The sequence below is a fragment of the Pseudonaja textilis genome, chromosome 11 (genome assembly GCF_049901715.1).
Source record: "Pseudonaja textilis isolate UNSWEBS1 chromosome 11, rPseTex1.2, whole genome shotgun sequence".
NCBI lineage: Eukaryota > Metazoa > Chordata > Lepidosauria > Squamata > Elapidae > Pseudonaja > Pseudonaja textilis.
In genome coordinates this window covers 601869-627651 of record NC_142000.1, presented here as the reverse complement: position 1 = coordinate 627651, position 25783 = coordinate 601869, and the positions used below count along the sequence as shown (strand labels likewise).

The following is a 25783-nucleotide window of genomic DNA, read 5'->3' as shown; positions in this document are numbered from 1 at the left end:
TTGCTGAGACAGGAGGCACGCCTTCCCTCCTGGCCACGAGGGCTCTTTCCACCATGCACTCAGGATGCAAACAACCCACTAAAACTATCCCGTGTCAGGCAGGAAGAGTAGACTCAGCTCTTTGGAGAATGCTCTGATGCTGGGAAAAGAGGAAGGGAAGGGAAGAAGAGGACAACTGGCAACAAAGACTCAGATGCGGGGGGGCAGTGTTGAAAGACATAAAAGACCGAGTTAAGGGGACCCCATCATGGAGATCCACCTATGTGGTTGCTAAGAGTCGATGTCAACTTGATGGATCACCATCACCATCATACTACTGAAGATGATTCTTGTAATTCTGGGTTTTTCCACCCTTCCCACTCCTTAAATTCAACCGTGAAAACGGAGAGAGGAAAAGACAGCAATCCACAGGCAACGTGCTGCCCCTGAATACAGTTCTGTTCGCGGCTCTCCACGGCTCCTCCTGGTGCAGGCTATCAGGCTGCACTTGAGCCAGCAGATCCAGCCGCTGGCCCGCCTGGCTGCTTCCTGAAGAGCAGCAGCAGCTGCTGCCCCACAGACCGACCCAGAAGGCAAACATCCCGAGAGCAGAGACTGAATCCTCCTTCATCCCAGAATTCACGAGGTCACCTGAGAGCTGGGACTTGTATTCAGCCTCTCCTCGTAGGTGTCCTTTGTCCCTCTTCCCCACCATGCCTGGGATCCTTTCAAGATGCACCTTGGGACTTTCAAAAGGTAAGATTGGGCTCACTCCTGGCACACGCTAGTAAGCGGGTCGCTCTCCGTTTCAGGAGAGAAACTTGTTGGACAAGGACAGAGGAGATTCAAATTCAGGCCCCCAACGGGGAACTTCACTCAGCCCAAGTATCTCATGAGGCGCCCCAGGTTCCTCCTTGAGTCCCTGATGGAAAGGGAAGAGTAGAAATCCCGCACGTGAAGCCAACAGCCACAGTGTTTGTGCAAAAGCCAACCAGCACATCCTATGAAGATTCACCCTGGGCAACCAAGCGCCTAACAGAAGGCAACAAGGGTCAGTCGCCCTCTGCTGATCTCAAGGAGACCCTGGAGGCTGCCAAAAGCAGACCTGGAGACCCAGTGAAGAGGCAGCTTTGGAAGCCTGCCAAGGAGTCTATCACAGCAGCAGGTGAAGCACGGGGGGAAATCATGCAGAAATGGGACATGCCTATCAATATATATTCCTGGTCTTTAGTATTATTTTATTGTTTTAATCTATTGTTAGCCACCCAGAGCCACTTTTGCAGGCTGGGTATAGGGAAGGGAAAGGGAGAGGAAAAAGGGAAAGGAAAGAAAGGAGGAAAAGAGTGAAATGTCCCTGGTGAAGACTAGCCACGGCCTACCATCTCTCCCAGGTCCTGGTTTTAATCTCACTGAGAGGATGAAGCGACGTGAGAGGGTTCAGCCCCCGAGAAGGGGGGCATCTCTGCCACTCTCTTCTCCTTGACTCTCTTTCCTGCTTCCCCATTATATGGGTTTCCATCCTGGAAGGGATGAAAGGACTTTTGTCTCATTTGGAAATCCTCTAAGAAGCCAAGAAGCCCCTCCCCGGCTCTAGAAGCCCAGCGTTCCCTTCCCCCCCCCTGTTGCCCTGGGAACACACCACCGGGCGGTCCCTCCCCCAAGAGCCGACCCCCCTTGGGGACACCCGCTGGGGGTGGGGGAAGGGGGAGGGCAGCTGTTCACATGCAGGACACGTCTCTCCAGGGAGCCCACCCCAGGCAGCCCTTCTCTCGGTGTGGTGTGAGCTACGGGAGAAGCTGGCAAGGGGCAAGGAAAGCCACATCCTGCCAGGGCAGCAATGCCCAGCACTGCCATGGCAACAGGGCCGGTGCCAGCGGAGCTATCAGCTGCTCCTTCCTCAGCAGCCCCTCCAGCTCCCAGCCCTGGCAGAACCCCTCCCCTCCCCCCCCAGCAGATGGGCCTCCCCCCACTCTCTGCAACTGCAGAAGCCCCTCGGAAGGAGCACCTGGGCCTCTTTCGGGCACCCTGGGAGCCTGGCTCAACTCTCCAAGGAAACATGGATGGTGGGAAAAATGGCAGCGAACAGGCATGCTGGGGGGGGGAATTTACATTGTGAACAAGGGCCCCTTTGTTCTCCTTGGCATCCCATGAAGATGATAGGAGGCAGCTGGTATTCATCTTCCACCCCCCCCCCCCCCGTGTCCAGATGACTTTCTGCTGATTGGCAGAGAGAGACGGAGGCCAAGGATTTGGGGGACATGCAGGGGGCCTTTGCGCTGGGCTGGGCTGGCTCAGAGGGGACTTAGATCATCCCAAGGGAAGCAGCTGACTTTGCCCCACCGCAAGAGATCTTGGCTGCAACCCCAGGCACAGGCCTGCTCTCCCAAGCTCTGCAAGCATTTCCTCCCGCGGCTCAAAGGCAGGCTTACCTGCACACACCTACAGATGTGTGCACGGACACACACATACTCACACCCTCCCCCACTGCTCTGTCACCCTGAGAGGACTGAGGCAGGGAGGTCTGCAGCGGAGTTAGGTCCAGTTTGCCTGAAATCTACAGCATTAAATGCTGCCAGAGCTCAGGACGCCCGTGGGGCAAAGTGGCCAGGATCCCACAGTGGGCTACCAGGGTGTCTCTGCTGCACAGAGGAAGGCCGTGGGGGGAGGTTGGGGTCTCCAGAACTGATGTAAGCCATCCTGCGCAGAAAGACGAAGGGGAGGCGGGGTGGAGGACACCTCTGTCCCTGACTGCCCCATGGAAATGCCGCAGAGCTGGCTTGAGAGAGGCCCTTCAGAGGCCAAGACCCTCTTCAGACTTCAATGTCCAGGCTCACCCAAGAGCTGCACAGCTGCCACAGAAGAGACATGGCCATTTCATGAAGTCTCCTTCCAGGTGGGAGCATACCTGGGAGCTGCACTCTGCCTGAGCAGCAATCCAAGGACAGACCCTCTCCCCACAGCCCAAGCGGCCCTTCAAGGGCCCCCTCCCGGACAACCGACTCATGCCACGGGCCGGACGGGGCTCGGAGGCTTGCCAAGGGTGCACAGCGCAGGCCAGGCAGAGCCTCTGCCCACCAGAGCAAACCACTGGCCCTTTGAAAACTCTCAGGAGCCTCCATGCCAGCGAAAGGAGCAGAGCTACCCCAGAGACCACCTGGGCGATTCCACCACTAGCTTTCTCTCCCAAGCAGAAATGGGAAGTTCTTTCCTTGGGCCTGATTTAGTGGTTTAAATGTATAAAAGTGTAGAGCATCCACATAGTCCCACCCAGGCCTCAGTTTCCCCTTGCAAGTGGACAGCCTCAAGTCTCCCGGCCGCTTCCTCCAGTCATGCCCACTTTGGGCTCAGGAAACGACGGGATGAACAAAGGCTCTTCCAAGGCCACAGAGACGCTTCTCCCTGAGGAGTCCAAGCACCCTCGGGGACATCCGCCCTTGCGAGAGACCAACCTCTGGCAATCCCAGCAGAGGAGGAGTTAACGAGGGGCAAAGGCCACCAATCAGCACCAACAAGCGCACAACCCAAGAAAGGCAGCGGTTTCTGGTTTATTTCAGCCAACTTAATATCAAGTGGAAAGATCTGAGTCATTAGAAACCATCACCTTAAGAGGCTCCTTCCAAGAGCCAGAAAGAAGGGCGGGGGGGGGGGAAGTGGGGGGAGAGAACCCCAGAAGATCATGGCTTGGGGAACCACACAGACATAGCGATCTTGTTTTCTTGGCAGAATCACAGAAGGAGAGGAACTAAATTTCACATTTTGCACTGTCAAAGCTAAATGGATATATAATTAAGAACACACAAAGGAGCTGTCTCCTCTGAGAGAGAGAAACTAAAGAGAAAGGGTGGAAATAGGCCTGCATCTCTGCACAAAAGCTGGGACCCATCCCAGAGGAAGGAATCCCTGGTTGGATCCAAAGTCCAGAGAGGCCCTTCCCTGCCTGGGAAGCCCAGAGCTCACTGGGAGGAACCAGCTCTCCAAAGCTGACTCTTTTCCCAGCGAGAAAGAATTCCTTCGTTCAGCATCCAAGGCTGAGCAAAACTGCCCAACTCTGGGCAATTCCCAGAAAGTTAAACAGGTAATAGCGATCAATGAGAGTGAATAGTGAAAATGGCCATGGTGGGGAAACAAAATTAAACAAAAACAGGGGTCACACAAATTCATTTTATTGATGCAGGGGCCAAAGGACGGGACATTTCAAAAACGCGGCAGTAGATGCAGTCAGAGTCATGCAAAAAGGGTTCGGAAATCTCTGCCTCCCTGAGACAGAGGAACTGCGACACCCGCGGGCAGGATGAAGCAGCCCTGCAGAGTGAAGAATGAAACAGCAGAGAAACTCCCCTTACCTCGTCAGAATCATCAGACAACGTCTTCAATAAGATTGGGAACAAGCTGTCCGTGTGCCGGAACATCTGAAAAGCAGAGAAACCTTCAAGGTCAAAAAGCATCACGGAATGTTTTATTTATTTATATATCACATTTCACACCTGCCCACCTCCCTCACACTCTATCGCTGCCTTCTGATGCTCCCCCCCCCCGCCCTTTGAGGCCGCTCCCCTTGCCTGTGGAGGGGTAACGCCTGGCAACCATCATGGCCTACAATCTCAAAAAGAGTTTACCGCATGGTCATGCTAACAAAAATTGTTCTGCTTATGCTTGCAGAAAATCAGGAATAAAACAAAACTTTAAAACTAAAAAAGATGGTGTGAGACATCTGAGCGGTCTAATAGACTGTTCTAATTTTGGTAAAATCGTGAAACCAAAGAGGACATTGAGGCTGTGGGGCCCAACTTCTCTCTCTTTTTTTAAGCAAATTTTATTGATTTTAAAAACAAACAAACAAGACAAAACATCACTGGCTTGTTTACAGTTGTTCTCATCTGGTCTTCCTCCGAGATTTTATTAATTCTCAATTAAACACACACACATAAAACACAAAGAACATAAAACTTTCTTTTAGAAAGTAACTTGGCCCCAGATTACCTCTTTTTGTATGAACTTCAATTAAATTCATGCTCTTCTTATATACCATTACCTATCTTGTTTACCATTCTATATATGCTATATAACTCCTCCCCACTTTTCCCTCTTCTTAATTCTATTTTATATATTTCATCTTGCTTTAAAACAATATTTTTATATCTTTGGCCCATTTTTCTATTTACATCTATCTCATTCCCAATATAAAAAAAGGATAGTTTCCCTGAAATCACTAATCAGAGTATGATGCCTTTCTATCATTCCCCTAAACTGAAGTTTGAAATAGCACCTAAATCCCAATCTGATTCTGCTTAGTACATTCTTTCAAAAACAAATACTACAATAATAAGTCTATAATAATCAACACATTGGCCCATTAAACTCTATATTTAAACTAATATTTTAAACATTCCCTTTAATATTTTATTAAAACTTAAAATCATTCATTATTAAACATTTTAACATTGTACCTTAATATTTTAATCTTTTATTAAATCTTAAAGAGTTCTAATTATTTATTCGTAATACAAATACAACTGCTACAATACTATCATGTGTACTTTGCAGAATCCTTTAAAAAAAAACAACCCATACATTATCCTTTGTCCCTAAAATTTTTTTTCTTTTTCCCATCTTGTTTTATACCTTTGTAACTATTTTCCCCCTTTTCCCTTTCTTTCTTGGCCCACCTAGACTTTTTACCCGCTCCTCTCCAAACCTCTGCCTTCTTGGCTTCCCCTTTCTGTTGCATTCCTCTTTCCTTTTGCTTTCTGGCATTATATTGCATCTTATTTTTCTCTTTCATAAATATTTTTTTATTTCTTAAGTCCTTCCTTTTCCCTCCTCTCTTTCTCCTTTCTTTCTTAGTCACACCATTTAGTTCATTAAAAATGGCTTCTTCTTCCTCCGCTTCTTCCAGCTGTTGTTTAATTTGCTGACACATAGCAAGCGCCATATCTAGAAAACAAAGGGCTTCTCCCATAACGTCCTTGCCTTCTTTCCTTATTTTTAGATATATTTTTTTAGTTCATCAAGAGATAGAGCCATTATAAACTTTTTCTTCTTCTTTTTCTGTGTCCTCTTCTTGTTATTAAGCCAATCAAATATTTCCAAACTTAAAACAATTCCCCAAAGTCCCAAAATCCCAAAGTCATCAAACAGTCCAGGCAAAGTGCAAACTTCTTCCTTTTACAGTCTCTCTTCCAGGGGTAAAGTCAATGAGGGAAAAAAAAAACCCAATCTGTATTTTAAATCTTTTTTACAGTTAGCTTCTAATCTCTTTATCTTCAAAGCATCTCCTCCAACAAAGTCTTAAAATAATTTTTTTTTCCAAGCCTCTCCCTTCCCACTTGTAACAAAGGGCTTTAAGTTTTTACCTTCTATTAGAAAGCAGATTTTCCATGTCCATTTGTTAATTCCATAAGGGAGGGAGAGTAACTTTCCCTTTTCAACACTTTCCTTCGCCGCTGAAAACCTCTATTGGGAACATTGTAACGTCCAAAAAAAAAAATAGTAATTTTCCAGGTATTAGATATGTCCTTAAAGTCCCGGTTCAGCCAAGAAAAAACTTTCATTTTAAAACTTCCTTCTTCTTCCTCCTGTGCATTCTTAATCCAGTTGCCGGCTTCTTTGTGGCGGCCATTAAGACCGCCGCTCCACCACCTTGAGAAAAGGGAGTTACCAAAGAGGACATTGAGGCTGTGGGGCCCAACTTCTCGTTCAACTAAGGAGAGGCCACGACTTCCCTTGGTCATTGCTCTTAGGGGGTCTTTTTTAAAGCCTTTGAATCCACCTTTTGCCATTTAAACAAACAATTCTGCACCCCACAGCCTTGAATTAACTGACCATGCTCCTTCCTCTTTGGGGAATTAAAATGCTGCTATATTTCCAATTCTCTGTCAGCCTTCGAGGCATGTCTGGTCAAGCAAGAGGCAGGGCAGGGACTTCAGAAATGTCCTTCATTGTGGGTCTAGGACAACTCACCACAGGACAAGAGTTACAATAATATTGAAGAAATGGTGGAATAGAATCATTAAAGAAAGGATGCAAAAGGAAGGACAAAATAAAACATGAACGAGAACCATTAAATTAAATTGTTGAACTGTCCTGTGGCAAGTTGCCCCACGCCTTAAGGAATGTTTTTCTAAACAGATGTCTATCCCTTCATCACGGCACCAACTCATTCTTGACCAGCATGCTCATCAGTGTCCCCGAGGGCATTTCATCTGTCAATGGAACAGATCAGTCTTCTTGATCTTCTGTAAAGTTTGGATCAGTTGCTGTGATGAGAATGACCCATCCTTTTTGTAGAAAATTCCAATCAGGGTCCCAGCAGTCAATTCTCTTCTGGTGACACCACTTGAAAAGGTTATTGTTCACGTACAGTATTCTCCTGTACTTCCTGGTTCTCTTCCACAGGCAGATCAGATGGATGGAAACAGCACCTGAGTTCTCCGGATCTGGTTCATCCTTCCTACATCTCCCAAGTGCCTGATGATGGAGCTTCACTTTCTTGGAGGAATCTTTTGTCTGTATATTTTTCCTTACTCCCTGGAGCCTATCCTCAAATATATTATCAGGAAGCTTTTCTTATTCTTGTCCAGATAGGCCAGAAAACTGAACACAGAATACTCAAAAAAAGGTCAATCCTACCATGCTCCAGCCCAGCTTCTAAAAGGACCTGAAGGTGTTACCAGAAACACATTAGAGACATTCCGTTTTGGCAGGCAGACAGAATTATCACTGGGCTTAGTGATTTATTTATTTCATCATCTACAGACATCCATCTCACAAAATGTGACTGTGAGTGGTGAACAAGCCATGAAAGGAACATTAAAATATTTCACAATAAAAACATCAAAGGACTAGGGGAGAGCAGATTCAAAGTTATAGACAATGCGATCACCTCACCAGTTCACCGTTTCCTGGAGATCCCCACCTCTGTTTTAAAGGGTTTCAGGAAGGATATCAAGGATGAGCCAATCTCGCTTTGAGGGGAAGGGTCTTCCAGAATTCTTGGAAATTGTTGTGTCACACGAGTCACCAGCAATAATCCTTTGTCTTCACGTAGGGCACAACTGTGCCCCCGTTACCCTTGAGGGTTTCACTGTCTATTTGGTTCATTGTGATGAGTACAAATCACACGCACAAAGACCCATTTTCCTTTCCTAAGGGGTTAGAACTCATTCTTCCAAGGGTCTGAATATCCAGAATCTCTCTCTTCTGCCCAGTTATGACTTTGCCCATAAAGCCCACTTCTTTGAAGGTCTTCCGATGAAGAACTAATCCCAGTGTTAGATCCCTGAAAGCCTGGGCTTCCGCTTCAGAGAACTTGGAAGGTGCTTCAGTCCAGACAGGCTAAGTGGTAAATGATCATTAAATGGGAAGCATATTTATGGCGGCCATGCCCAGAAACTTGGTGTACAAAGCAGCAGCTACAGCTGCCAAAAGAGGCTCTGTTGTGTTTCTGTGACTGGCCTTTCCTTGCATCCCTTTTTGGGTTTCAGGCAGAGACAGAGCTTCTCATGTGGCAGGCAACCAGTGGTAGATACGCTGCTTTGTATGATCCAAACATAATGAATTTATCACATGGGTAAATGAAGAACACTTCTTATTTCTAAGTAATATCTAAGGAAGCATCAAGAAATTATTTGCTCTCTTCAAGTGACATTAGAGTTGCTATTTAAATGGCTCCTTTCCAATCTAAACAAAGGCCAGTAGCAAAAAAACCCCATTTCTCAAGATCAGGCTGGATCTGAAGGCCTACCTTGCGTGGAGTCTTGATATACAGGTGGTACAGCCACTTCAGCACTGCAATCCGCGTCATCATCCCAGTTGTGGAATCATGAAGGTGGCAATCCAGGACCTGCACAATTCCATCAAGGTTCAGGGTCACACAAGTCCTCTCCATGCTGCAGATAAAAGCAGGAGAAACCGACTGGTCTAGTGGTTAAGGCACCAGGCGAGGAATCCGGAGAGGCCGAGTTCTAATCCCACCTTAGGCAGGCTGAGGGACTTTGGGCTGGTTGCTCTCTCTCTGCTCAACCCATCTCACAGGATTAGGTACACCTAGCAAAAATAGAGGCTTCCCAAAATTTCAGCCCCCCCACACAAATACCTCCTGGCACAGGAAGCCTCCTCCTCCTCCAGACCTCCCACCACCACGCTTTCAAAACAGCAGGAATAACTGACCTGGCAGGCACAAAGATGCTGGCGCTACTGAAATCCGACTCACTGGAGACATCCAGGCAGCCTGAAGGAAGAGAGAGCAGGTGAGCTGAAGCTCAAGTCTTCCCCCAAATCGACCTGGAAAGAAGCTGGGGGGCAAACTCCTTTCTTCCCAGGCCCAGCTCCGCCTGCCAGAGGACCAGAAAGCAAACCACCCCCACCCCCGTTGCTGCCTCCTCAGCAGGGCACAAGCTCTCTGCAGAGCTGGCTGCAGCCATGGACGACGCCTGAAGGGCAACGGACTTGAGGCCTGCTGCAACTCCAGCAGAGGGAGCGTAACAAGCAGCAGCCTGGCTTCTCTGAGAGGGGGAGCATGCCTCTTCTGGGAAGACCCCCCCCCCACTTCTAGGGAGAGCGACTGGGGACTGCCCGGCTGCAGCTGCCCAGAGCCTCCACTCCCAGGCCTTTGGGCCAGGGCTTTCTGAACTTGGGGCACGTGCCCTCAGCAGCTCTCCGGCCCCTTGCCAGCATCCAGGCCACCTGCTGTCTCTGCAACAACTCAAGCAAAAGGTTACAAAGCCGACGGGCCATTGAAGCTGAGCTGGCAACTGCCCCACATAAATAAGGGAGTCAGTGCAGGTTGAGAGGAGCCCAGAATGGCTCCTTAATCCGTTATCTGAGAAATGGCGAGAAGCAGGGGACCCCAAAGGGACCCGCAATTCAAAGCAACAACCAAACTGGAGAAAGCAACTTCACAATGGCAAAGGAGGCTCCCATTATCTATCCATTCAGGAGGGGTTTCCCTTCACGTCTGCAGCATCGGCTGCCGCCCTCGGTTGCAGACCGACCAAGGAAGAGCCGGCCACTCTGGGCAGCAGCAAGCTCCTGCCTGGGCGATCTGAAGGGAAGCCACTTCGGAGCCCTACGCTGGTTAAGGGGAACCCCATCGCCTGGCTGAAGAAGGTGGAGCTGGACAGCAATTTGCCCTTCAGGCTCTTTGAGCCCCTGGTGCCCCAAGTCCTCTTAAGCCCCGAGAAGAGGGAGATGCGGCTGCGGCTGCTCCTGGCTATTCCAGGGCTTGGAGAAGAGGACTCACCGCTCGGGGGCTGCTTTGCCTTGGGGCCAGCCTCTTCTTGGCCAGCCTCTCTTGCGGGGGCCGGCAGGGGCTCCCTGCCCTCATCTGCTTCGTCATCTTCTGGGGTCACTAACTTCATCAAGCTTTGATTGCCCACAGCGGCCACCTCCTTAATATCTGCATTTCACTGATCAAGGAAGGTTTTCCCACAAAGACCAGGAGAATCCCCAGGACTCACACACTGGGGAACCTCAGACCCTCAAGCAGGGGAGGTTGGGATCAAAGGGAGTTCCTCCTGCCCGGCCCCAATGCTCAGAAGGGCTCCTGGGACTTTGCAGCTGATTTGGGGGACTGGAAAACGCCGGCCAGGGCACGACATGGAGGGCAACCCAGGTTCTCTGCCTCCTTCCCACACGGCTAGGCACTCTCCCTGCCCCCTTGCACCGTCTGGCTTGTGAGGGCCACCAAGAAGTCAGGGCCCAACAAAGCTCCTGCAAGGGCAGAAAGGCTGCACTTGCTCATTTGACGGGGCCCCCAAGAACTCCCCCCCGCCCCGTTTGCCTGGAGAAGGTCCCTGGCGAGCAAGAGTTTGGGGGGCCGACACCCGTGTGGTTACTGGAGGACGGAAGAGCCTCCTCTTTTGGGAGTGCGTGTAAGGGGAGGGAGCCCGTTTGGCTTCTTGATTTGTACGACCAATTCTGCCACCAACAATGTAAGTTAATGTCAAAGTTTAGAATTGGAGGTAACCCCTGAAGCAGCAGAGAGAGAGGAAAAGGCTGCCAAGTGCAAAGTCCTGACCTTCCCCCAAAAACTTGATCTGAAAAGCTCCTTCTCCCTCTCTCCCCCTTGCCCCAGCCCCTCTCTCACACGCACACGCACAGAGACCTGCTTTCCAAACGGCATCCTGGTGGGTCAGCCCAGAGATGAGAGACCCTCTTGCTCATTCCAAGCCAACCAAACCCCTGGTGAGCCTGCTCTCTCGCCCAGGAGCCATGGCTTTCCGGCTGACCTCCACCCAGGGAAGTGGGAGGAACCCTCGGATTCCAAGCCTCACCACCACACACACACCCCGCCCCCAAGGATTCTGTGGGGCCAGAAGAGCAGTAGCCCCCTCCCCCGGGGAGCCCACCCCCTGCAAGGCAGGAGCAGGTACTCTTCTTGCGGTCGTCGTAGGACAGGCAGGGCAGGACGGCTGTCAAAATCCCCGAAGAATAGGGAAGCATCACCCGGCCGGCCAGTTGGATGAACTCCCGCATCCAACACATGGCCGTCAGCTGGATGAGATCATCTGCGGGAAAAGAAGTGCAAACCGTGAACGCTTGGCTGCTGCTCCTATCCCAGGTCCCCCCCGCAGGTTTCCTAAGCCAAGAGGCACCTCTGCCCTCCTCTCCCAGGAAGGGAAAAAATGCCAAATGCACCTGAAGCTGAAGGAAGCAGGACACACGCAGCGCTTGATGAGAGGCTGTTTAGCAGACACGGGAACCCTTGCCAGCCGCCTCAACCAGCAACCAATTGAAGTTGCAACAGCACTGAAGAAATAACTTGATGACCGACGCCCCCCTCTCCCCCCTGCAGGGTGTGCGTGAGGGATCCCACTGGCAGCCAATGCACCTCGCGCTGTGCCTGACCTGTTTGGTTTTCCTCCCCCCACACCCCTCCACCCCGCCTTGTGCAGCAGAAAGAGGAGAGAAGCAGCAGGGATGGGAGGCAAATCAATGCAACAAGCAACAATGACACCACGACTGCGCCAGGCTCTTTGCACCGGGCCCTCATAGCTGGTGGTGCCCATGCATTGCTTTGGGTGTGTATTTCCCCAGGTTTGAGGCGCCGGCCCTGCAGGTTAACCGACTGTAGTAATGCTCCAGAGCCAGCACCTCCAATGCGGAAGCAATGGCACGTTACGTGCCACTGTGGCCGCGTTTGACGCGCCGCCCCCCCTGCCACCTTTAGCGTCCCCAAGGGGGCCGGCAGAGGGGCACTAAGAGGAAGCAGGGGGGCATTCAAGGCGCCGGCCAGCCCTTCAAGTTCACCCATTGAGGCGCCGACTCCAGAGTCAATGTTTCCCGATGTGCCTGTGGGGGGGCGGTGCCTCCAACGCAGCAGCGGTGGCATGGCTTTGGTCTACTTTTCCAACGCTGCACCGCTGCCTGCCCTGGGCTTCCTCACCCCTGCCCTGTTCTGGCTCCAGGAAGCAGGGAACAGCACCGCCCTCTACAACGTGAGTGCCCCAGGGTGCTTGGGAGGCTGATCCCTGGTGGGAGGGGCAGCCTGTGAAATTGCTGTCAGGCACGGCAACTACAAAGAGGGGCGGGCTTGGTTGAGCGGGATCCTCAATATTGGGCATGTGGTCAAAGCCTTCTACAAATCCATCCATCCATCCATCCATCCAAAAGGTCTATCTGTCTTTCTGTCCACCTACCTACCTATGCATCCATCCATCCATCTACCTACCTACCTATCTATACATACATCAATCCATCTATTTATCTTCCTACCAACCTACCTACCTATCCATGCATCCATCCAAAAGGTCTGCCAGTCTTCCTGCCTACCTATCAATATATCTACCTACCTACCTATCTGTCTCTTTGTCTCTATCTATCCATCCATCCATCCATCCATGTTCGAGGCGCCAGCTCCACAGGCACATCAGGAAAGTAGAGCAAAGCCAGACTGGGAGGGAGGGAGGGAGGGAGAGAGAGAGAGATCTGATGCATCAGATTGAAATGAGGCCTAGTTTAGACTGAGGCCCTTTTCCACATTGAAATCTCTTTGGCTTCTATTAAAGGTTTTGTGAACGAAACATGGTCAAGACTATCAGGAAGCTCTCACATTGTGTTGAGGCTTTAAACAGGATCCAATACACCAGACCTTCACCCTAAAAAATTACTTTTCCCCAATGAATTACAGTGCCAATTCTGAAGAAAGCAAAACTAAAATGTACTGGTAAATTACAAGGAGCACACACACACACACACACACACACACACACACACACACTCGCTTCTAACCCTGCTGGAGTAGGTGATTGGACCAGAATAGAAATCTCATTATCTTTCTCCTCCCTCCCTCCTTCTTTATTTCTTTTTCTTTCTGTCCCTTCCTTCCTCCACCACCCCTTTCTTTGTCCCTTTTTCTTTCTTTCCCTTTTCTCTTTCTTTTCTTTCTTCTCTCTCTCTCTCTCTTTTCTCTCTTTCCTTCTCTCAGGCTCACCCCACTGACTTGGTGCACCGCTCCGCTCGGACTTGCTTGGGCAGGTCCCTCCGGTGCAGCGGGCTCAGTGGGGTGGACCTGCGAGGCCGGCAGCTAGAACGCGGCAGTGCTGGCACGTTTGAAAATAGAGCAAAGCCAGAGGTCGGTGATTTTTGCTGCAAAGAATCACAAACGCTTCTGGGCTGTGCACAAGAAGGGACACACAGGTCAATGCAATTCAGCAACATAAAATAAAGAAATTCACATAAAACAAATCAACTAAAATCGGCAAAGCATTTCTGATTAGATTCTATTCGCTACTAGTATCTTATCAGAGATGCTTTGCCAGTTCTAGTCCAATGATCTGCTCCAGCAGGGTCGGAAGGGAGCATGTGTGTATGTGTTTGCATGGCTGTCAAAATTCCAAAAGCAGGTCAAATAGCTCTGGGGAGGGCAGTCATAAATTAGAACGCTTGCTAAACAACCAGCCATTAAGTGAGGACCACTTGTATTTGGTTTACCAGTCACCTGGCCACGCCCACCCAGTCACATGCCCACCAAACCACATCTACCCGGTCCTGTGACCACCAAGCCACACCCACCATCACATGACCAGCAAGCCACACCCTCAAATTAGGCCACGCCCACGGAAATTTGAATCCCACCCCTGGGTGGGGGGGCACTGAGGATGAGTTTGTAGCACCAAGGGGGCGGTGGACTGAAAAAGTTTGGGAACCGCTGGCTTAGTCTATTGTAATCCTTCCTGGCCAAAGAATCTTAAAACAAGCCTGACTTCCTCTCTTGCTCCTTATCCCAGCACCAGCGGAGCCTTTTGAAGGGCTGGGGAAAAGGAAAGCGGTTGACGGGCTGCAGCAACAGACGGGCTGATCCCAATTGGGGGGCCTGAATGAGAACTCCCTGTATAGATCTCTTTGGGGGAAAACATAAAACTTATTTGCAGGCACGCAAATATTCTTGCATTTCTGCAGATTTAGTTCCATGCCAGCCGTGCTCCAACAGCTGAGGGGGGGGGGGGGGGGTCATCATCTTGACTTTGCATGCAAAATGTCCCCATTTTTTAAAAGGTTTTTTTCCCCCTTGAACTGTTTTCTTTTTCAACTGATTCACCAGCAAGCCGGTTCAGCATTCTTGCCGGTCCTGAGAGAGAACAGGACTTCACCTCCCATCCTAAACAGCCCACCTGCATTAGGGCCACAAAAGCTTCTGGCTTGCACTGTCCGGTCCCTGCGTTTCAGCAACCCTTAATTCAGCTGGATGACTTAAGACCCAATGGAAGAAGTGTCAGCTCAGGAAAAGAAAAATGCCCCATTTTGAAACGCCTGCCCTTGGTGGCTCCCAAAATGGGGGTGGGGGGGGGCTCCTTTCTCCACCCAGACACAACCCCTCTGCTTCTGGGAGTTTGGCTGCAGAACACCCGCAGCAGCCATTCAGGAACCAGGCTTGGAGACTTTTGCTTTAAGCTGTTGCTGTGCCTGAATATGCTGGGCACTTTCTGAGGTCTTTGTGAAAGGGGTTGTCTGTGTAATAAACAAAAAACATTTGATTTGCTGATGTAAAAAGGTCTGCATGAAGAAATGGCTGCATCCATCAAGTCCATTCAAGATCTAGTGAGTCACGTGAGCTCAGCCTTTGGGGGAGATGAACAGGCGAGTGAAAGGGTCTCTTCTGGGGGCCGTTCAATTAGGCAGCCAAGGTAAAATGGTTTGGAGGGCAGCAGAGGCCACAGGGCAGGCTAGCCGGGGGGCGGGGGGGGGGGATGGAACCTGCTTGCCTCCATGCTACAAAACACAACAGGCAAGTTGCCACTTCTTTGGTCAGAGAGGGAAGAGGCCCTATGGAGGGGGTGCAAAGCTATGCACACAGAGAGAAGTCACATTCCCTGCATCAGCCATTCCTGCCCTTCATCCACCCGTTTCCTCTCTGGCCCTCCTAATGCAGCAATAGGAAGTGGGACCCCAGGCATCTTCTAGGCTAGCCATCTGCAGGCTGAGCAGGACAAGCCATTTCTGACCGATTCCAAATAGCCCTGCCCACTTCTCCCGTTCTTCCATCCAGTGGGGGACAAACTCTGCCATGTCACAGGCCTAAGAGCAGGCCTCAATTCCCCATAAGACACAGATGCTGAGAGGGGCCAGCCAACCAAGGGTGGTTGGGCCGGGTCCTTGGGAAGCTGGAAAGGAGCTGCCATGTTGGAAAGATGTTGCTGTGCCCTGCTGAGCCTGGAGCACATGGGTTTGGCGCACTTTGTGGCTGTCTCCTTTTTGACCCACTCCTTGTTTGCAAAGCATCGGGCGAAGAGAGATACCGGACGCTTAGCAAGATGCACACCAGAGAGTAAAGCAGGCATACCGGAGGCCTGGCAGTGAATGACCAGGATGTTGGCCATCTCAGCGAATTTGACATTGGCAGGGTTCTTCTTGATCTCTTTGAGAAATTCTCCCAGTGCCATTTCACACCTGGAGGACAAGGCCAGGAATGAAAAGAAGCTTAGGATGATAAGAAGCACATTTCCAGAAAACACAGCAATCAGCCAAACTTCCTGACACAACTTGTTCCCTGCAGACTGTAGGATTTTCTTTTCTGCACTTTGGAAGGAGAGTTTAGGGCTCAGGAAACGCCCCTGCTGCCCTCCCACCCATAGCCAGGGGGCAGCCAGCTGCTCTGCAGGGTTGCCTGTAGGTTGACCTTGGGTAACAGGAAGGCCAGCCCACTTCAGACTGCGCTGCTGGAAGGATTCGGACCATGGCAGCTGACCAGCGGCTCAAGCAGCTTTTTAAGGCTCCGAGAGCTGCACATCCCCCTCCCCTCCTCGCGCCTAGACTGGCAGCTCAGTTGCCAGGCATCCATTCCCAGACCCAGCAGTTTCCTCACATTTTACGGATCTCCTTGCTGTTGTCACCTAGGATCTGGAAGAGTCCGTCTAGAACCTCTGGCAAGTAATCTAGAAGATTAATGTCAGGAACAGATTCCAGCACCAAAATCTAGCACGTGAGGGAGCAAAACCAGAGAGTTAGAGGGCTGCAGTAGCACAAGAGTTGAGGGACTCAGCCAGCCTGGGGACTGTGGATCCCGTCAACAGCCACATCACAGGAAAGAGAGACACGGAATGTGGACCGGACAAATGTGGCTTCAGTCCCCACTTGGCCAGGGAGCTCCGTGGCCGACGCTGGGCTAGCTGCCTTCCCTCTCAGCAAGGCTGCTGCTATGGGGAGTTGCCAATAATTCAAGCATCCGTTCAGGGGCTGCCATCTCAGCTGGGCTTTGAGAGCACCAAATGGGTCCCACCCACATAAGCCATAATGTACATACATCGTTTGGTTTACCAACACAGCTGGACTTAGCCACTGTAGTTGTAAACCATGGCTTATTGCCTATGAACACCTATAACGCTTCTCTCTGGATGCTGGAGAAATCAGGACTAAAAGGGAAATGGGGTCACTCTTCCACCCTTGAAAAGAGCAATCTGTGGTCACTCTGGAGGTTAGGGCCAACTCAGGACTGTGAAGCCACCTACAAAAGCACTCCAAGGGCAGCATGAGCTAAGCCCGTTATCTGCAGTGAGATTTCAGGTGTTCCAAATGGGGCCAAGGAGAACGAGAAACCCCTTCCAGAGCCGCCTCAGAGTAACAGGAGCTGAGCAGAGAAGCTACGTGTTCCTGCTGCTCACCCAGGAGATGATGAACTGCCGGGCGTACTGGTTGTTGGAGTATATCCGCTCTCGCAGCAGCGGGATGAAGCTCACCAGGTCAAAGTGGCTGCTCTCGGTCACAATGTCCTGCCAAGGCAGAGAGGAGAGAAAGAAGCGGCCGCTCTCACCCGCCCATCCCTGCAGCCAGTCATGGACCTCCACACAGCAGGCAAGCTGCTGAGAACTTTGTGGAGCCCCACGTCTCTCCCTGTGCACCAAGACAAATTCCTCGTGTGTCCAATCACGCTTGGCCAAGAGAGAATTCTATTCTGCTCTCTTCACCCCATTTCCCTAAGCTGGTTGCCTCACCAGGAGTGTTTTCAGCTTCAACTACCGGAGCGAAAAGGTTGTTGTCTAAGAGTTTCTCCTACAAGGCTTTGCAAAACAAATTCAACAATTGTTTGGTTTTGTTCTTTTTTTATTTTCTCTTCTATTTATTTTAATAATGAAAGGCAATAAACTTTTTAAAAGCCACGAGATTTACAAAGTTTTAAATGCTTCTTTTTGTATGATTTCTGTAAAACTGGGAAAACTTTTGTCATTGTCTGAATCAGGTTGTGGTCACATATTACCTTACTGCAAAATGCCTTGCTTCAGTTGTCGCACAGTACTGTTCTAATATATTATATTCTGTATTTCATGCTACATTTATTCTTTTAACAAATCTGCTTTTATTTTTCAAATGCCTGTCAACTCCTGATTTCTTTACAGATTTTACTATTTCAAGCCTCAGCCTGTCTGATTTAGAAGCTCAGGCAAAAGGAGCACCTTCCCATTTCTGGCTAATCAACGGGATACGTGGCCGTTCGTGGCCCAGCATGCTGTGAGGCCTGTCCCCAGACCTGCACCATCTCAGCTCTACTGCCAGTAGGGAGCAGGAAAGGTACAGCCAGCTGTGGCAACTCCTGCTGCAAGGCCAGGCTGCCTTTCCAGCCCTGGGCGGGTGGAGGAGGAGGAGGAGGAGGAGGAGGCGGCTTTTAAAACATCCCATTAACACAGGGCAGTTGCAGGTAGCTCCAGGGAATGGCACTCACACCACGCCACTGGCCCATGTCTCCCTGGTTAGTGAAGCCAGGGGATCGCAAGATGTCAGAGAAGCAAGTGGTGTCCCAGAAGTGGGAAGGGACAACTTGGAAAGGACAGGGCACACATTCAAGACAGGAGCCCTCGAGGGTCCCAACACTGGACCTTTCCCTATACCTCAACTGTTCCTGCGTAGGCTGAAAGCCAAAAAGGAAAATCTGTTCAGAAAATCCCACCTTCTGGTTCAGGGCTGTCCCTCAAAATCTCATCTGTCTCCCGTCTTCAGGCCTTCCCTCCAGTCCCATCCCCACCCACCCCCACCCCGGTTTCAATGGACAAGGAAGGGAGCAGTACCTTCAGAAGGCGATCCAGAAGCTCTGAGCCACTTTTGACATTGGGGTCAGGATCTGCAGCAAGCTGGGAAGGGCAAAAGACGAGAGGAGGAGCCTGCAGGACACGCAGAACCTCCCACTGCTCCCAAGATCCAGGTTGGCGCTACAGCCTACCTCCTGCTGCATATGGAGGCCTTTGCCCTCGCGCCCCATCCATCTTCAGAGGCCCTTGAGGGAGCCTGGATGGGATGGAACCCAGGACAGGTCCCACCCCAAAGGACATCAATCGTTGAGGCAGCCTCCAGTGCCCTGTACTGCTGCTACGTGCAAATGCTCCGGCGTCTGGCTTTTTCAGAGGCCAGAACTCATCCCAGGAGCCCCGAGGACATAAATGGTCCTCCCCCCCTTTTCCAGATTGCTGGGGGACACCCCCCCCCCGCCACCCAGGAACTGTTTTCTACCGTCAGACTCTGCTCATCAGTGGTTACCTTGCTCAGGCCATCAAAGAGCACGTTGAAATGGGGGACAATGGCGCCCCGGGCCACCTTCACAATGTTGTACAGGGCCTCACAGGCATAATAGCGCAACCGGCTGTCAGCATCTCCAAAGCACGTCAGCACCGGCTCGATGAGTTCCTTCAGGTACAGACCAGAATCCTGGCAACCAAGCCGCAATGGAGAACATCAGGACTGGCCTAGCAAGGTCTCCCCTCCTCGGGCATGGCAGCGGGAGACAACCACCATCTCTTTGTTCTTGGATTGCCCAATGCCAACTTTGTAGCCATCAAAACTTGTGGCCCCCATTACTTTAAGATGAGGTGCCTCACCTCCTTTGCCCTAAGCTGAACAGCCCGCCCCACAGTAACCCTGGCCTGCAGGGCATTCTTGGCTGCTTGTTATCTTTTCAGCCCACGACCTGGGACTGCTGAGTCTGGAGCTTGACCCAAGATACCACTCACTCAAAGGGGCGCTTGCCTCACAGAAGAGCTCGCTGCTGAGACCTCCCATGAAGTGAGTGGGGGACAGGAGCAGCTAAGTCCGGCTTTTGGTCTGCCCCTTTTCCAAACAGCTGCTGTCCTACTGTCTCCCTACCATCCCAATTGCTGATGGAGACCCCAAGAAGAAAGCAGCTTGATTCAGCAATTTCTTAGTTTATCCAAGCTTAGCTTAAGGTCAGCTCGTAAACATGAACCAACAGCTCAGTTTTTATTTTTTCTGTTACGTTTCTAATTCTCAGTAAATTCTTCCTTCTCAGAAAGGACATGAGAAAAACCTAATTTGTAGTGTAGGCTTTTGTCCTCCTGTCCTAATCCTTGCTCCGTCTTCCCCTTTACATCGACATGAAGCCGCTGGGTGAGCTCATCTGTCCCAATTGTACACCCCCATCCCGGGTGAACTAGGTGATGCTGCTGGGGGTGTTTTTTCACAGTGCCTGGAGGCTGTGGGTGGCTGGGTGAAGAAAAGAAAGGCTTCAGCTGAGCCATGGGAAGACAGAGTGGTTGTGGGTGAGAGGCTCTTCTGTATCTGGCACGTAATCTGCAGATCCCCCTGGACTTGTGACTCCTACTTAAAGAGCAGGTGGCAGTCGGGGCCAGGAGGGCCTTGGCTCAGTTTTGTGTTGTACATCAGTTGTGATCTTTCCTAGATGGAGCAGCTCTTCTCTCATGCCCTACTCATCTTCTGTAGGAACTACTGCAATGCACTCTCCATGCGGCTGCCCCTTAAAGAGTATCTGAAAGCTGCAATTGATGCAGACAATTCTGGGCACCCCTAGGATTGTGCAACACCTCTGTTGCATGAGCTGCATTGGGTACCAGATTGCTTCCAGGTCCAATTCAAGGTGTAAGTTATCACCCTTAGTGGCATGGGACCAGGATACCTGAGGAACCATCTTGCGCAACTACACTGACTGGTCCCCCTGATCAAGCACAAAAGGCACATCAGTTAAAAATTTCCAGCTGGCGGGGTCTAGAAAGACAGCCTTTTCCACTGCTGCAGAACATCCTGCCCCTGAGGTAAGACTGGTCCCTACTCTGCTAGCCTTCCAGAAGAACGTTAAAACCAGGCTCTGACCACTGGCACAGAGTGGATGGCAACACTGGGGTGGATGCTGGCTGGAGGTTACTCCCCCGCTTTTAACTCAGACTTTTGTACAGATTTTTAAAGGGGGTGGGGTGGGGTTGGCTTGTAAACCACTCATAGACTGTGAACTGGATAGTGTATAGATTTCATTAATAAATAAATAAGAACTGTGGGCCGAAATCAAAGACCCAAAGAACCAAACTAATGTAGACGATTGTGTCAATCACATTCCAACCACCTTGTCCAGCCTTCCTAAGGGCAAACATAGCACCTCCCAAATAGACCACAAGACAACATTCTCTGACTGATAGGACCTACAGCATGCTGGATTGAGTAGTATGGCTAGAAACCACCAAGGAGAAATGGTCCTGGAAATCACCTGGTCCTGAGCATGAAGAACTTTAGAGGTAACAACCAACACCATGAACTGCACCAGAAGCAGAGTGAAGGCCAACACAGCTTGCCAAGCCGAGGTGTGACATAGGAACATAAAAGTGCATTTATGACTGCCTAGGCCACTGCATTCTGGATCAACTCAATGGCTTTCAAGAGCAGCCCTACATAGAGTACATTGCAGAAACTCAGAGAGGAAGTGACCAAGGCATGAATTATGAACAATGCAGGACAGGGTGCAATTGGTAACAAGACAAAGCTGTGCAAAAGCTCCTCTGCTATGGCTGCCACCTGATGAAATGAGGCAGATGTTCAAATTGAGAAGCAGTTCTGTTCAGGTTTAGCGCAATCCATCCATTGTCACCAAGTGGCTTGCGTGCCATAACCACAGTAGAGAAATACTGATGGACGTGGAAAACTCTTGGCTGGATACAATGCCAGAGCCTACAGTAGTGTTATGGTCGTGCTCACACCTACTCTGTGCCATTCAGATATCAAGACAGAACCTTTATGGCACCATTCTGTCAGACAGGGCATACAGGTGACATCTTATCCCCCAGTTTCATATGAATATTAAAACAGGCATGGGAAGGACACCAAGCAATGAGGCGCCTCCAAAAAAGAGGCTGTGATTTATTTCTCCCCACCCCATCAATACCAACTAGAACTGATCCCAGAAGAAAGAGGAGAACCTATGTACACTAGTCCTCAAGTCAGTCCAGATATCATGATCAGTGGTTTCAAAGGCCAATGAGAAGTCAAGGAGAGGATGTCCATCCTCATCCTGCTCCCATAAGTATGAAAAATGTTTGTAATCATATATGAAGGCCAATGAACAGACTGATGATTCATTTTCTCAGAGTTCTCTGAAGTTATAGCATGACTACTTTCTCAACAATTTTCTGTAGAAAGGAAGTTGGAGACCGGACAAAAATTGCCTAACAAGGTTGGGACCTGAAATGACTTGCTGATGGCAGGACTACTCTTCTTTTTCTCAAATAAGGGAAGGGCCCAATCTCATGTCTCCCCCAAGAAAACTTTGGCTACTCAAGTAGGACATGAAATAAACATTCAGGTGGCTGAGCTGACAGTTTTGAGAACCTGTCCACTTCCTCAGTATTAACAAACTCCTCCCAAGTAACCACGCCAGAAAGTGCTTCAGTTAGATGGGATCCCCCTCATAGCTCCAACTTAGAGCAGACTTGAACAACTTAATCCAACAAATGCCTAGCTAGCATATGCTTCAAAGCAGGACTGTAAGCAGACTTCTTCTACCTTTAATTTTACCTTAACTGGCCTGTGGTGCAGCCAGAACAATTTTGAACTGAACACACTCAAAACTGTACAGATAGTAAATTTTAAAAGAAGCCCTCCTATTTTATCACCTTTTACAATATTAAACACAGTTTTCACCAGTAAAGACCTTCCCAGTTTCTGGGTTCTATAATCTCTCAGGACTTGAAATTGATACCTAACATCAAAAATGTCCTCAAAAAAAAAAAACCACAACGAAGAATGTTCTTCCTGCACCATCTCAGAAAGCTCAGGCTTCCAAAGGAACTGTTGATATAGTTCTACAGAGGAATTATTGAGTCTGTCATTTGCACCTCTTAACTGTCTGGTTTGGCACACAACTAAAGATACAGTATCAAGACTGGATCACACTTTCACCTATATTTCTTTTTCACTTAGTGGAGCTGCCTGAGAGTGCTGGAAATACCGTAATCTGGACTGTGTTTAACCGGTTCTTGAAACAAGCACACTTTGTGGCATGCCCAAGAATTCCTTCAGTCCAGATCCTAGCCAAGATGCCCTCCAGAGAGAATTTAGAGTGGGGATAAAGTTGTATTTGTCCACAAAAATTCTGAACCAGAGGCAACCTTGTAAAAAAAAAAAAGGTCCCAAATATATAGGGTCCAGTATTTAATTGCAGTCTTTTAAAACTCTTTTGAGACTCAGGACTGAGGCCTGTCAGGGAAGTACCTCCTCCTCCTCTGCTAGTTAGGGGAGAAGAACATTATGTGAAAAGGATACTTGATTCCAGAAACCACAAGGGAAAACTGTAATATCTAGTGAAAGGCTCCCTGTTAGTGGATGCTGAGTGGGTGGCTGCTCTAGATGTTAGGCCAGCAAGATTTCACCCTAAATATCCTCAGCAGCCCCAATAGGGATTGCAATGGTAGGTGCTTGTTAAGTAATTTATTATTGTATCAGGTCTACCCTTCTTCTGAGGACGGGGTCAGCATGTCAAAACTGACCCACACTTTCACCTACATTTCTTCTTCTCTTGCAGCTTGACAAAAAAAAGGAGGGGATGGTTGGAATGCAATGAGTATTCCAGCTCTGTCAGCACCAGAGGACATTGCTGGCATCCCAAGGACATGCCGAGCAGATGCCCTGGCGTTGTAGACTGCTTCCCATAACAAAATGAACATTTGTGATTGGTGAACGTTTTGGACCATGGTAACCCATAAGGAAAAGGGGTCCAAACTGTCATGGAGGCCACCTCAGACATCACTCCATTCGCATTGGGGTACTCCATCACCGACCCAGTCACGTGGTCCAGGATCTCAGGCTGGGAGCAGATCTAGCTCGCCACCCCAGAGCCCCTCCAGTTATCTGCGGGCAACGCCTCAGCCACCCCGGACTCTCCTAGGGTGGGAGGGGGCACATCTCAAATCCCGCTCACGCTCCCACCTCGACCCTCGGGGATGGGGTCCGCCTTGACTGGCCAAGAGCCACAAGTCAACCTTCTTCATCCCTGCCGGTTTCTCTGCCCGGCTTCCAGAGCCCTCGGAGCCCGAGCACAGCGGGATGCCGGGAGCCGAAGCTTGGCCAGCCCGCCCCCCCGCCCGCCCGCCCGCCTCTGGCCCGGCCCGGCAGCGCCCACCTTGCCCAGGGCGATGGAGCAGGCGGCCAGGCCGATGAGCCCCCCTTTGCGGCTGTGGGGGTGCTGCGAGAGCGCGAACTCCACCGAAAGCGTCTGGATCACGTGCTTGATCTGCGCCGCGCTGTTCTGCGCCACGAACTCGCGCACCAGCCTGCAAGAGGAGAGAGCCGAGTCTGGGCCTGCCTCGCCGCCCACCCGGCCCCAGCCCGCCCGACCCCAGCCCGCCTGTCTCACTTCTCGATCTCCAGCGCCGCCACCTTCCGCTTCTCGTACAGCTTGTCGTTCAGGGCGCGTACGATGCTGGGCGTCAGCGGCGAGAAGTCCTTCTCCGGGTTCATCGCGGCCGTGCGAAAGGCTAGCGGCGGCACCGGCTTCGGCTACCGGGCGGCGGCCATGTTGGCTGTCACATGACGCCGCGCCTGCTGCTTCCGGGTCAGCTGCGCGCCTCCCTCCCCGCGTGACGTCATCCCAACCCACGGGACGAAACAGCGCCCCCTGCGTGGAGGCCGAAGGACCGGAACCCACGACTCCCTCCGAGGCCCCGCGACCCGGAAGTCCTCCCGTCCCAAATGAGGCAGCGGACGCGCTTTCCTTTCTGAGAACAACTTTATTTCACGCGCTATTTCTCCGGCGGGACCCCTCTCAGGTAGTAGACCCAGCTGACGGGCGAGCCCAGCCCGGCGGCGCGCGGGCACGAGACCACCAGCTTGCCGGTGACCGGCGCCTTGTTCCCGCCGCCGGCGCCCTCGAAGGCCACGGAGATGGTGGTCGTCTTCTTGGGGCGGATGGTCTCGGCGGCGCGCACCGAGAAGGCGGCGCTGTCCACGGCGTAGCTGAAGGCCGTGGGCTGCAGGAAGACGTTCTTGAAGGGCAGCACCGCGCTGGCGCCCAGCCGGATATGCACCGGGCCCTGCGGCCGGGGGGGCAGCGCGGTTCCCCGCAGCGGGATCAGGTAGTCGCCGCCCACCGCCGAGGAGAGCAGGAGGGTCCCGCGGGCTTCGCCCAGCTGGCAGGGCTCGAAGGTCACTTCCACGCCCACCTCCGTGCCCGTCTGGGCGCCCGCGGGCGCGCTGATGACCTTCTCGGCCTGGAAGTCCGGGCTGTCGATCTGCGGGGAGGGGAGAGGAGAGGAGAGGCGCGTCGGCCTCGCTCCGGACCCGCCGCCGCCGCCCCCCTCCTCCCCCGATGCACCCGGCAGGCGGGCACCGCACCTCCCTGCCAGCTCACCTTGGTGGAATACTCTGTCTTCTGGCGGGTGTAGTTGACGATCTTGGCCACCAAGCTCTGGCTGCTGCCCAGCATGGTGGAGAAGCAGAGGGGCTTCTCTGGGCGGGCCGGTGTGGCCTTCAGGATCAGGTCGTACTGGAAAGAGCCCAGGTCGCTGCTGTTGAGGGCCAGCCGCCCGCTGGTCTCCCCGGGCCTCATTGGCAGGAACTCGAAGACCAGCGTCCCCTGGCAAGAGGAAGTGGCTCAGTCGAGGGGCCCGGAGGAGAGGGGCCCAGGCCCTCCCACCCACCTCCGGGACCAAGAGGAGGAGGAACCACAGGGCGGAGGAGGGCCCATGATGGGGAAGAGAACAGGGGTGCCAAAGGGACGGGGGAGCCAAACAGGGAGAGGGGAAGCAAGGTGAGCTCCGAAGCCACAAGGCCTAGAAGAGAAAGGCAGCTCTGGGGGCCTCACAGTCAACACATCACATTAGAATCATTTAGCTGTGCAGTTAGTTGGCCACTCAGTGTGTTGAGAAAGTCCACCAAAAACTGTTAATACAACAACTGGTCAAAAGTGTGACAGGCCACAGCAGGGACAGCAAAAACCACCCCTGCCCTGCCTCATATTTCCTCCCCCCCACCCCAGTCAGTTGTGGGGGGAGGGCACCAGGGAAAGGGAGCCATTCCCTCCAAGAGGAACACAGCAGCTCCAACTGGGGCTTGTTTGCAGACTCACTGAAGATCAGAGGAGCATTTT

General features: G+C 51.3%; 2 protein-coding genes across 5 annotated transcripts in view; both read right to left on the bottom strand.

Annotated features, from left to right (window-relative positions):
• Positions 1 to 24268, bottom strand: part of VAC14 (VAC14 component of PIKFYVE complex) — a 38703-nt gene extending 14435 nt beyond the window's left edge. Inside the window, exons 1-12 of the mRNA XM_087940252.1 lie at positions 24053 to 24268; positions 23819 to 23969; positions 18943 to 19110; positions 18477 to 18539; positions 17079 to 17186; positions 16283 to 16392; positions 15761 to 15867; positions 11352 to 11486; positions 10220 to 10375; positions 9148 to 9208; positions 8723 to 8867; positions 4323 to 4388 (exon numbers count right to left, since the gene is read on the bottom strand). Of these exons, the coding sequence (XP_087796378.1) occupies positions 4323 to 4388; positions 8723 to 8867; positions 9148 to 9208; positions 10220 to 10375; positions 11352 to 11486; positions 15761 to 15867; positions 16283 to 16392; positions 17079 to 17186; positions 18477 to 18539; positions 18943 to 19110; positions 23819 to 23969; positions 24053 to 24156 (1374 nt within the window). The 5' untranslated portion in view covers positions 24157 to 24268. The remainder of the gene's footprint in view (positions 1 to 4322; positions 4389 to 8722; positions 8868 to 9147; positions 9209 to 10219; positions 10376 to 11351; positions 11487 to 15760; positions 15868 to 16282; positions 16393 to 17078; positions 17187 to 18476; positions 18540 to 18942; positions 19111 to 23818; positions 23970 to 24052) is intronic.
• Positions 24269 to 24298: 30 nt separating this feature from the next.
• HYDIN (HYDIN axonemal central pair apparatus protein) overlaps positions 24299 to 25783 on the bottom strand; it is a 343587-nt gene continuing 342102 nt past the window's right edge. For all 4 annotated transcript variants that reach the window (XM_087940240.1, XM_087940242.1, XM_087940241.1 and 1 more), the window contains exons 85-86: positions 25046 to 25270; positions 24299 to 24926 (exon numbers count right to left, since the gene is read on the bottom strand). In XM_087940240.1, the coding sequence (XP_087796366.1) occupies positions 24438 to 24926; positions 25046 to 25270 (714 nt within the window). In that variant the 3' untranslated portion in view covers positions 24299 to 24437. The remainder of the gene's footprint in view (positions 24927 to 25045; positions 25271 to 25783) is intronic.